The sequence below is a fragment of the Carassius carassius genome, chromosome 9 (genome assembly GCF_963082965.1).
Source record: "Carassius carassius chromosome 9, fCarCar2.1, whole genome shotgun sequence".
Lineage (NCBI taxonomy): Eukaryota > Metazoa > Chordata > Actinopteri > Cypriniformes > Cyprinidae > Carassius > Carassius carassius.
Genome location: NC_081763.1, coordinates 19,631,719 through 19,644,719, shown reverse-complemented (window position 1 = coordinate 19,644,719; position 13,001 = coordinate 19,631,719). Strand labels below are relative to the sequence as shown.

The 13,001-nt window shown below is 40.2% G+C and overlaps 1 protein-coding gene across 5 annotated transcripts in view; it reads left to right on the top strand.

The window, feature by feature from the left end:
• The window catches only part of LOC132149222 (retinoic acid receptor alpha-B), a 113,806-nt gene that overhangs the window by 78,397 nt on the left and 22,408 nt on the right, over positions 1 to 13,001 (top strand). Inside the window, exon 1 of one of the 5 annotated variants that reach the window (XM_059558257.1) lies at positions 276 to 548. The exons of the other annotated variants lie outside the window; for them this stretch is intronic. Coding sequence (XP_059414240.1) covers positions 386 to 548 — 163 coding nt within the window. The 5' untranslated portion in view covers positions 276 to 385. Of the gene's footprint in view, positions 1 to 275; positions 549 to 13,001 lie in introns of those variants that run through there. 5 annotated transcript variants of the gene reach the window in all.

The window sequence follows — 13,001 nt, the reverse complement described above, 5'->3', positions numbered from 1 at the left end:
GAGGCGCTTGGGAGCTTTTCAAGACTGCTTATACTCACGTAGCAGTTTCACATCGATCATTGGGTCTCATAGAGCCACAGTTTCAACAGCAGTTTCAACACCGTGTTGCAACAACTGGCGCAGGATTTTAAAATCTGAGGAATGTAGTTCCTTCCCCGTGGACCGCGCGAGCTTCATCGACACACCGAGATCAAGTTATTATTCACGCGATTGTGCGAAATCCCACTTTTTGCTCCCATTTAATTGTTTTGATTAGGGTGTTTAAACAATATTTTAACCTGCTATTCTCCAGTTATACATAACATTTCGAGTCTTTTTGCAGCTATAAGAAGGAAGCATTTACTTTTGGGAGAATATTTGGTTTTATTTTTTTTTTAATTTCACGATGTACGAGAGTGTGGACGTCGTTGGGCTGACCCCTAGTCCGAGCCCGTTTTTAAGCATGGATTACTACCACCAGAACCGCGGCTGTCTGATCCCGGAGAAAGGCCTGGTGTCGGGAGCGGCCCGCGGGTTCAGGACCCCGCACTGGAGCGGCTCCAATCACTGTAGGTGGCCTTTTGTTTTCTTTATCCTTAACGCAGTCTCTGATCTATCATTATGCGGACAATTTAATTCTGAACCCCCCCCCCACCTGACTGCTGAATGTTTGGGGGGTGGGGGTCACTGGGGCTCTTACAGGGGTCAGCTGATGAGTGTGGGTATTTTCCAGCATGTGTACATGTAGGCTGTTTTCTCGAACCTAGTGAGGTGACAATCTAGGTGTCTAATGATACGTGTGTGTATATATATCAGTTAATTTTAGTGCCCACAATGATAGAATTAGGCTCTCTTTGTTCATTTATTTCCAGCCAGTATGCTATAAATTAATATTAGTCTTGTGTGAAATTGTGAATACTTTTTTTTTTATTATGGCTTTATGGAATGTTACATTTATGTGTTATCATCATCCTTTTAGGCACCAAATTACCATCTTTCTATTGATATTGTTGTCAGGAATGAGTAACAGACTAATCTAACTAAATGTTTGTGGGTTCAAATTCCTTAGGCTTTGGGGTCAGAGGTCAATTGTGAGGCAGTTTCTCACAGTGACCAATGTGTCCGTTCATTCTTAGAAACCATTAACATGTTTTGTTTTTTAGTTTTGAGTGATTGTGTGCATTTAGTGAAGAAGTTTTTGCATAACATTTAATTTTGTTAGTTGAAAGCATTTTTTTTATTTAATGTCATAGAGATCAGATTGGTTTGAAATTCTATATTCAACTAATATGCACATGAGAATCAGGTATACATTTACATGTGCATTAATCGGTGTTTCCTGTACATTGTGAAACCTACAATATTTTGAACCATTTTCGCCATGTGTTTTGGTGTTCCTCCCATGTGCTTTGTGGTTACTGTGTGTTACCACCTCATTTTTTCAGTGTTGCTTATCTTAGTCGTTACATATGGAAAAACATTTTACCTTATGAATTTTGTAGCTGCATCGTTCATTTTACAAACTCTCATTCTGTGACAATTTTACCTTCAGTAAATGCAGATTAGTGTGATAAACTGAGAGAAATGCATGACACAGATTTGTGTTTAGCTAATGAGCAAGATCTGGAGTTCCATCAGCAGCTGTGTGCAGCCAACTTGAAAAGAAGCTACGTTAATGCCATCAGTTCCTGTGTGCTAATTTTACTACTGTCTTAAAGAACAGTTGACATGCATTTTGACATTTGCCAAATTAAAGGTAGGAAAAAAAAGTGTTTTTTCCCAGTAGCCATTGTGTCTGCAATGGTTAAGGGCCTAATTAATCAGATTCTGTTTAAATGCTTTACATTGTATGTTAGTTCTTACCAAGCAAAATACTTTGAAATGAAACTAGTTAGAGTATTTTAAATACCAAGTGTTATTGAATATTAGCATTTATATATTGTATCTATTAAATCTTTAGAGCATAATGGAAAATATTCTTCAGAAGAAATAGGGACGGTTTGCAATACCACATCTTGTACAAGGCCACTAGACAACGACGATGTCCTCTCACAGTGTATGGTATGTGTTTGCAACACGAGCGTGACATTTCAGGGGTCCAGAGTCTGTCTGGAAACATGGTCTCTACTGATTGTTGGGGCATGTCAACATTGCTAATCTTGTGTAAGCCTGTTGGAGGGATGATTTGCTCTGCAGCTCAGCATCCTTTTCTTATGGAGAACAGTCGTAGCAGCCAAAGTATTTATGGTCCTTGAAAAGGGCACGTAGACCAATGAGACTCTGTGGTGCGGCTCGACCTCAGAGCTTTGAGGAGATGAGATTTAAGTGTAGTCCTGTACAAATGATAATTGACGGTCCTTAGGGCTGGACAATATATCAAACGAAATGATAATGCATGCGCATCTCGTCAGTAAAACCGATTCCATGATTAGCTGTAAATCCCCATCACTTGCTTTCAAATGGAACGGCAGTTAATACACAGAGCCGTAGTTCACTGACAAGCTACACTATATCGAGTTCATTATTGAAGATGAATCGCCTTCGATAATGAACTAAAAATAGCGTAGCTGAAATTTGTGAGCTTAAATCTACATTAGTCATTCAAAGATTTGTTTAAATTATGTAAATGCGTATTTGCTTAATGCGGACAGCAAATGAGAAAGTATTATAATGTTTTCCTTTCTATTACTAATATTATATTAGCAATCGTTATAATACTTTCTGTATACATTAGTTCCTTTAACCGTTCTATCAGATTATTAGACTTCTATCTGTATTAGACAGAACTGTTAACGACGACATGAAACGAGAGAATGTGAGCACTGTGTGCCTAGCGGTGCCGTTCTCTGCGCTGTCAAAATAAAAGTCAGCCTCAAACACATCGGCCAAACAGAAAAACTTATCGGCTGATATTTCCAAATATCGGCGGATATATTGGTTTTGGTGTAAGCGCGAAGCCTGTGGTAATGACTGAAATAATGCGCAATGCAAGCACCATTTAACCGGTGCAAATGAGACCAGTATGTGAGAGACGTTATTGCCTGTGCTACTGGTAGCAAAGCCGATCGGCTAGAAATCGGACAGAAGTGAGACTGATTGGCTGGTCACCGATCCGGGCCGACCATGAGGAAAATCGGCTGATTCCGACCCCTGGCCGATCGATCGGTGCATCTCTAGTCAGGAATAACCATGTGCCTGCTTTTTTAACCCATTGTAGTTTCCACTTTGCAGGGTAAATCACAAAGTGCACGAAACACCCTAGAGGGCCATTGACTGAAGTGCAATGAATTGCTTTGCTCTTTCGGATAATCCTTAGAATAATTAAAGCCAGACAACAGCTTTTAATGACCACATTACATAAGATCATTAGACTTTGAATAATAGATGTTTTCAGAGTGTGTTCCTTTAAGTGACATTGTAGTGTGCTTTAGTGTTGCATTTTTCTGGTACTCCTGTCTGTGTTATCTTGCTTTCTTCTGAAGCGTGCCATGTGAATAGTCCTTAGTGGCCTTCAAACATGAGCACCTTCATGGTCATCAGGAGCGGATTAGGCCCTGCACTTCCCTGACCTCCAAGCCCTGCTACCAATGTGCAGTGAGAGACTCTGGTGCTCTGTGTCTCAGGGAGGCATCCATCACGGTGTGTTTGAAAAGCTCTCCATCATTCTGAAGGCTGCCTGGGACCCAGCAAAATGAAAGCAGGCAGTCGGATCTCTCTGCTGTTCCTCCCCCACTAAAAGACCGTTAACTTTCTATTCACAAGCCTCCTCTTGACATTCCAGTGTAGCTCTTTTGTTTTAAAAGTGCTTGATCTGTTGTAAACATGCACTGTTGAAGAGCATCCTTAGATTGTGCATCTCATTGCTGTATCACAGTTATGTTTAGTTTTATTTGTAGCGTCACAGTATCAATATTGTTGTGAAATTACTTAAATGAAAAATCTAAATATTGCAAAAACATTTCATAAAAAGCCATCCCCACACCCTTGTGGGAAACTTGATGCAAAATAGAAATGGAAATTGTAGTTACTGGTAGGGGTGTGCGATATATATCCTCTGCGACTTAATATCGTAATTGTTGTTTTAACTGTGTGATTTTACATTTTTGAGTGGATTACAAAAAACAAACAAAACCCACCTTCAGAGTGCACACATACGTGATGTGATGAAGTCTAGTAGGTTAGACTAGTGCATCTGCGCAATTAGAGTGCGTTCTTTCACTGAGTGATTCAGTCTGTTCAAATAAATGAACACAATTCAAGATAAGGGAAAATGCGTGTGTGTGAGAATAGATTTTTACGTTTACCTCTAGTTTTCTCTTCTTCTCTAAAGCTCTATTTCTCAGTTTTTGCTCTGCATGCCATTCCCTGCAATGGGTAGAGCTGAATGTCAAATTTAACACTGCATACACCATCCTAACCCGCACCAAAGAAGAGCTTAACTTTAGGTTGTTTACAAAAGAATTCTGTCAGTGTTCTTTTCATTTTCTCTCTTCTTCAGCCCTTTTTTGTTTTTGCGGTAGTTAGCGGAAAGCAGTGACTGAGTGACATTGACATATTGTCTATTTATTGTTATGGATAAAATTTGAGCCCATTCAGCATATTTTAAATGCACCCTAAAATTCGCATTACTGCTCTAGAAGTTTTGTTTCTTGTTTGACATTGTCAATATCAGGCATAACACGAAAATAATTATTGGCTTTTTGTTGCATCCCTAATTTGCATAAAATGCCAATGAAGATCCAGCCAGTGAAGCATTTATGCTGTTTTATAGTTGGCTTGATGAGCCTCGCATGGAGCTGCAGTGTGGAAGCCCTAACTAAGGAAACGCATGTGGTGTTTTATTGTTTCCCATGAACAGTGCTGTGCCGGTGGGAGCAATAGCTCGGCCTGGTTGCAGCTGGGAGGGGATGGAAAGTGGGGGGAAAAAGGGATCCCTGCAAAATAAGGGGTGAATTAGTAGAGTTACTAGAGAGAGTAGAGAGAGAGGGAAATAACCGCCCTGGTCCATTGGTTAACCGAGGCTTACTAAGGACTGGGGTTTGCCTGAACTCCAGACAGCGTGGCAGGTCTGCAGCTGGACACAGAACGGGAGAGCTGCTCATTTGCATTTTGCCAGCGGCCATTTTTGGCAAGAGTGGCGCTTGTGTTGCTGTGGTTTTGGCTGGCTGACCGAGTGTTTATGTCTTTTAGCCGTGAATACAGAGCAGGACTTGCAATAGATACTGGGCCTACTAGCGCTCTGGCATCACACATCCAGGCGGATCAACCCCCCCCCCCCCCCAGCCCACCATCTCATATCTGTGCCATGTGAAGGGGGGGGGGGGATGCTGAGCCATACACAAATATAACCAGATGGTGGTGTACCATGAATGGCTTTGGCCTGGACTCTGGATAGCACTGTAAAAATGCATGCATTTGTTATATGCTTACTTAGTGTCTAAAACAATGACTGGCAGAGAACCCGAATGAAAGTATAGTGCTTCAAAGCACATTACATTTATTACATTTACATTTATTAGTCTGAATTGGATACATATTGGTCAGTATTAGAGATTTAATTTTTACATTCTAGATTACCTTTTTAAAACGCTCTAGCATGAACTATTTATTTATTCATTATTTAACATGAAATAATGTTAAATGCAATCCTTAACAAATCCCTTGATGTCAATTTTTCTCTAAACATCCAATTTTCATAATGTACATTTATAATGTTGTAATGCCTACATTGGTAGTGTTTTTTTTTTTAAATTAAGACCAAATAATATAGACTAGGATAACTGGACCATCCTCTCTTAGATTCACTGCAGAATGTCAAGCGTTCGTCTTAGAGATGAAGTGGTAAATGTATCATGAATGACAGTAGGGATCTGTATTAGTTTAGTGCCAAAGAATGGCCTTTGACAGGTTAATAGTCAGATGTGTATGTTTAGTATACGACACTCTTAACATCACTCATCTGGTGTCTTAAAATATCAGATCAGAGAGCTGACTTTTACCCGAAGGCTGAACATTAGCAGAGCTGTTTTGTAATCATGGCAGGGGAGAATATTGAGGTTTGTACCTGCACAGGGCCATAGGGCAGGATTTTGCAACACGTGGCGCCCCTCCAGATCAGATGTGCAACCCTCCAGCTGTAATGGCTGTTGCTTGCATTAAAGTGCTGCCATGTGCTGTAGTAGACCGCAAGCACATTTCATACATTAGGTCCCTTCTTAGTCATGTGCTATCAGGTTATGTTGCATTTATGGCATCAGAATCCATGGGCGAGCTGTGTATGAGAAGGTTTGTGAGGACAATGTTTACAGGTTCTCTGATGCCCGTGTGTCTAGTTTAATTCAGTATTTTGACAGTAGTAGTCCAATAGCACATTTTTCTGGTTTCTCTTCTAAGCATGACTGGAGTGGACAGCTCTATGTATGTAGCTCTAAGGAGGATTTGGAGGGTGCCGTGCCCAAGCATGCTGACAGACCGTACATCTGTTTTATTTCCAAACGGACCAAAAAGAGTGTCCGAACTCTATTTGAGCACTGTTGTGGCATCACAACCGCAGTTGATATGCATGAGATAAGAGCGATAAGCACCAAAGTTAAGTTGTAGTTGTAGGAGATGAATGTCATCCAGCTGTGCATGATCCATTTCAGAAGGCTGCGCTTGACCCATTGTGGTGTTTCCTGATGGCCAAAGACATCAAGTGAATTAATGAGAGCCGGATTCTGGTGTAGAGAAAAGAATTTGTATACGAGGTACTTAAACTCGGACAGAGGGGGTCGAGGGTGTCTCTTATATTGAACGCCATAAAATGTCAAGCAAAAGAGGGCAGAAAGAGAAACCAAGACCAGTTATAAACACAGGCAATAAAAATAAGGGAGGCCTGGGGGCTGAAACCTGCTCTGGTTAGGGGCCCGTTAGGAAGGGGTTGGGCAGTGCCTCACAGGGACCATTGGGCTTGGGAAGGTGAAAAGGAGCAAAATTGGCATGTCTGTAATGTCCAGCAGTTTTTTGTTTTTTTTGTTTTTTGTCTAGTCCTGAACGTTCCTGGTGGCCTTTCACTTTTTGCTTAGTTTCACATAACCGTGTGATTCATGCCTTGGAATTTTGTTTTATGGATCACGTCTCAACTTCCCTAACCTGATGGTGAGAAGAAATAATGGCTTTGTGTGCGCAGCTTCATTCTGTCTTTTTTTTTTTTTTTTTTCTAGTGAGAGCTCAAAAGTCAGAAGTGTATTGAACACTATCGTAGCTGAAATATTCCTCTGGCGAGGGTGCGAAATGGACCACTTTGTCCTGCAGAGCTTGCGTTTTCCTCACTCGCTAGATTGTTAATTATCAGAATGAATTCTGAAGGGTGCTGCAAATGAATGTAGTGGCTTAATGAGGCGCATACAGTTAATAGAGTTGTGGGAACGACTACTCTTTTCGTCCTGTGATTATCTACATCTTACTGATGGGAGAAATAACTCCTGGTGTCTGATAGCCTTTGCCTCGTAGCTTTAAAAAAACACAAAGCGCCATGAAGTGATGAAGCCGCCACTTAGTAATCATTCTTTAACACTAATTAAAACACCCGTCACTAGAAAAGGACCAGAGAGACTGGTGCGGTACATAGTAATGCACATCAAGCATTTTATACTCCTTTGCGAGATGTTTTTGACGAGATGAAGGGCCATTTGTAGGGTCAAATAGCAATAAAGACGCTGTAAACGGATCCTTGACAACCAGTCAAACTAAACAACTCTCTAATCCCACTTCCACAGCGTCTGACATTTGACCTAGTTTGATTTCCTTTACCTGCTGGTTTGCTTCCCTGCACCCCCCCCCCCCCCTCTATAGCTTTAATTCGCAACATTGTAGCATGATCAGAGCAGCTTGGGCTACACAGTTATTCAAAATAAAACTGAAATTGTGATATGCTTGCTGCAATTTATCAAATCGCAAAGACTGATTTAATTAAATATGTGTTGCATCTTTCAGAGTGAAGTGGAGTACTGTATTTAACATGCAAGCTGTTTCATGATCAAGTTTTAGGGCTCTCTGTGATTTTTCCTAAAAAAAAAAAAAAAAGGTTAGTTTAATTCCTGAAAATAAAGAAATTACACCGACTGAGCTAGTGTTGTCAAAAGACCCGGTCACAGTACCAGGTTTCTTTAAGTACTGGTGGTACCGAGCTCCCGGTAACCCTGTTCTTGACGCATACAGCGCTATGATTTCCGCGAAGCACAAAACGCGGACGGAATCTCAAAATCCAGTCATGAAAATGAAACTCACATTTTAATATGGACAGTCACGGAATTTGTCAAAGTTAGCATACATCAATCAAATCAAATCTCCATATGAACCAGTATCTGTAAATGTTAAGCTGCAAAAGTTGGTTGAAATATGAATCCTGCATGTTCTGCAGGTCTCTGTGTGAATGAATGAATGAAGAGACGTGTGGGTTTGTTTACTACATGGACTGAAGCGTGTGACGCTTGCAGTAATTTCAGCATCTGCCGTCTCAATGAGGACATAAATACATAAACCACATCACCAGAACTTTTCTAAGTCACTTCACAATCATTTTACCATTTCATTTGAGTAAAACCAGTGTCAATTTTAAGGTATTCACGGCAACCCATCAAAATAAGTTCATTTTTACATAAAGGCATTGTGCTAGATATATTAGTAGAATGTATGTGATACAGCTATTACTGTCAAAAAAAATTATAAAACTTTTTAAAGAAATAAATCACACAATTTCTTCCATGTTTTAATTTTAATAGCAAATCCCCTTTATTTACAAAAAAATAATGTTTAAATTTCATTAATTAAAAGACAAATTAAATTTGGGTGAAACTTGTTTACTGTTTTTCACAATTAGATTACTTGTAGAAAAACTTTAAACACAACTGTAAATCCGTATAAAGAATGGCATTGGTTTTATTTTTAGTGATAAAATTATTTTATTTTTTTATTAGCATTTTTGTTTTGCTTTGGTACCAAAATTGTTACCGAGAACCGTGGATTTTCGCTGGTATCGGTACTGAATACTGACATTTTGGTACTGTGACACCACTGATCACCTATTATAGCCCCTTTTTTGGTTTCAGCAAATCAGTTCGCAAGCAAACACAAACAACCTGATTAATATTCAGAATCCAGCACTTTTTGGACTCTCAATAAAACTTGTTGTTTTTGCCAAGGTTCAAAAGGCTGTTGGCTTTATAGACTGTGGGTGCTAACAGTCTCACAGCCTCTCTTTATGTGGAGTCCCTCTCTATGCGTTCACTGAGGCATGGGCTGTTGCGGATGAATGTAGGTCAGCAGCTATTAGTGGCAGATCAGGGGTTCCCTCAGCTATGACTGAGCCGGCCCCCTTTGCTAGGCCCTTTTGTAAGTCCACAATTTGCTAAGCATGCATGTCATCGAATAAACCATTCTTCGAGCTTTGGGGCTCACGTCACAGGCCGTTTTAGGGTTGGTTGAGATGCAGTGCACGGTGGGACACAACTGGATTTTGAGGGCCAACTCTTCCAACTAACGAAAAGCTAATCACATTACTGGCCTTGATCTGATCAAAGCTCTTTCCTCTTTGCCTGTCTTTGTGTTTTATTTGCATGGTATAGGAAGAAGACAGTCCCGCGTCTTGATGTAGCTGTAATAAGGCTCTTTGGGAAATGCTAATTTTGTCTCCACGTGCTGCACCACACTTATTTGTTTGCATTCAGGACTTCCTTTTCCCTTTGCTGTCCAAGGAACCCATAAAAATGTGGCTTAATTGGAAAATTGCTACCTCTTGTTCTTGACCACAAAGAGCCCTGGCAAGCGTTCACGCTTCACCCTGCTGAGTTCAGCTGCTGTGATGAAACGGGACTGCTTCTCTGTGCTGTTACGCACCACTGTGGGCTCGCTAGCAGTGCTGGTCCTCAAATCAGCCGTTCGCTGCTGTTTGGGCTGGTATTTATACGTGCAGACTGAAGCTGTCACTGATTGTTACATCTACACTGTCAAAATGAATGATTATATGGCACAGTGGATGTTAAACATCCATCTGCTCTATTTTGTCACATAAGACTTAAACGAGACATGAACAACATGCAATTTGTGAATGTTACTTTTATATATGATGAGGTCACTATTTTGGAAATAGCCTAAATACAAATCCAGGGCACAGTAGTGATGGTTCTCCCCCCTGCTGGGCTCAATTGGGATAGTAGTAAAGATTGTATTTGCACTGCCAATGGCCCTACCACACAAAAAAACAAATCAAATTTTTGGCAACATTTTGTGTGTGTGTGTTAGTATTAGTATGCATTTTCTGTGCAACATGTAATTTATAGGTTTCCATAGTAGTTCCATTAGGCAGCTAGGCTATAAATATATAAACATGCTTTAATTAGATTTTTTTGAAGACCATATTCCTAGAAAACCAAAGTTTGCAAGACCAACAAAGACACATGAATTTGATCAGTGAAGCGAGACGTCATGATGCATTTGTGACCAAACAGGGCAAGTGACCGTTCAGTCAACTTGAGCTATGAAATTCCATGTCTTTGTTAAAGTTGACTTATTTCAATCAGTCAAATAAGTAGCAAGTCACTGTAAATTGCTCACATCGTGCCCATTATTGTCTAGTCAGTGTATATATAATTTGTTTTTTGTTTTTTTGTTTTTTGATCAGACCAAACGCAAAGCACTAAAAAAGATAGTTCCTCACTGCACACACATGGTCTTGTGATCTTCAGGCTTCACATCTGGCACTTATGATGTTTTCAAAGTACCTGTGATTTAATTGAATAAAAAAAATTAACAATGGTTGCAGTACCGCCTCACCATACCATTCAGTCCATTCACCAGCTGATTGAACACTTTTTTTAAGCAGTCTGAAAGCATCATGAAATCAATTTAATAAAATACAGATTACAGAAGACTTTATTGCTTCAACAACAGTACGGGTTTGTGGGCAAATGCTGTTCTCATGACCTGTGTGCTGTGTAAACAACGACTCCTGAATCAGAGCATGAGATCTTTGCTTTGCATCTGGGAGCTGCTTAGTAGCTTGCTTAAAAGAGCGATCCTGTTCAGAAGAGTGAGCTGGATATCTGCGTTTCCCCTGAGACACTTTGCAGCTGACGTCATTCAAATGTTGCAAGATGGAATTTGACCTGAAAGCATTGTCAAACCATTTGTGCTGTGCTAGACACTTCTGAGTCACTCAGACTTTCAGTGCTGCTCCTCTGAATCAATTAACAGCTGACGTTCTTGAGACTACTGAGCTGTCTGCAGATAAATATTGTTGTAAATTCATGTCTTTGTCTTCATGTATTCATAAAGTGCCCTGTTTGATTATTTGCTTTAGTAATCTATCAAATATATGTATTCAAAAATATATTTCTTGTGTGTAAAGTACAGGGAGGCAGGAAAGTGGTATGAGTTAACAATTATGCAACTTCCCCAACTAAAAAAGATGACACTTTTTTTGGGAAAAAAGCCAGTCAATCATGTCCTCATTGACCAATAGGAGAGAAGAGGCGGAGCTTAAAGAGTTGAGTCACCAGACTGAGCTACTGATACAAGCCTGTGACTCACCAGCCACTGTGGTGCAAAGTGACCTACATGGTAGTCTCACATGAGTGTGTGCTTTTCATCCTACACGCTCCAGCATCTGCGCGTCTCTGTGCCCAGCAAAACTGGCCCATTACTAAATGGTGTTGGAAATGACGCCTTGATTCCAATTGCATCCCTCTCCCGCTCTTACTGGGTTAACTTTTGAATAACGCAAAGAAACAGGACTCATTTTTTATTTAGTGTGTGTCGGGTAAGTATAGGGAGGCTTAATAGTTGTACCAGGATCCACTTTCCCCAAGAGAGCTACCGCCAACGCTGAGAGGTATGCTGCGTTTTCCTTTCATGGTCTGCCCTATTTTTCCTCTCCCTCTCTCACACGCTATCGATCTTTCTTTCTCGCTCTCTCGCACATAACTCACAATCTTTCCTCTATTTTTCTCACTTAGACCCACACCCACACGCTCAAAGACTTCACACCATAATATTTTTCTCACTCTATGTACAAGTAACATAATTGTGTCTCCCTATATGTGGTGTAGAGAGTTCACAAAAAGTGCTGACTGTAGCCTGTTTTGACATGCCCTGTGAATGTCAGAATATGCTAGTACTGTACGTATGAAATATTCATGTGCTAATATGTAATGTATATTGATTTTCAGTTTAGTTAATTTGTATAGCAGTGTTTATAAACCTGTCGTTTGCCACTATTTTTGTTTTTGTGAAATGTAAAAATTAATCCTTAGGCAACATTGGGAAGGAAAGTACCCTGAAACAAAGAAGCCCAAACCAAACTTGGCTTATAATGATTTGGTTTGATTTGACTTGACACTTTTGTTTTATTATTGTATTAAAATGAATGGAATATAAGTGCCCTTTTATTTGTAAAGTTCAATATAGTTGGATACAGTGCAACTGCTTTTAGATCTTTGTTTCAGTTGTTTCTGTGATGTACTGAAATATAACTACAAGCACTTCATACGTTTCAAAGGCTTTTATCGACAATTACATGACATTTATGCAAAGAGTCAGTATTTGCAGTGTTGGCCCTTCTTTTTCAGGACCTCTGCAATTCGACTGGGCATGCTCTCAATCAACTTCTGGGCCAAATCCTGACTGATAGCAACCCATTCTTTCATAATCACTTCTTGGAGTTTGTCAGAATTAGTGGATTTTTGTTTGTCCACCCGCCTCTTGAAGATTGACCACAAGTTCTCAATGGGATTAAGATCTGGGGAGTTTCCAGGCCATGGACCCAAAATTTCAACATTCTGGTCCCCGAGCCACTTAGTTATCACTTTTGCCTTATGGCACGGTGCTCCATCGTGCTGGAAAATGCATTGTTCTTCACCAAAGTGTTGTTGGATTGTTGGAAGAAGTTGCTGTTGCAGGGTGTTTTGGTACCATTCTTTATTCATGGCTGTGTTTTTGGGCAGAATTGTGAGTGAGCCCACTCCCTTGGATGATAAGCAACCTCA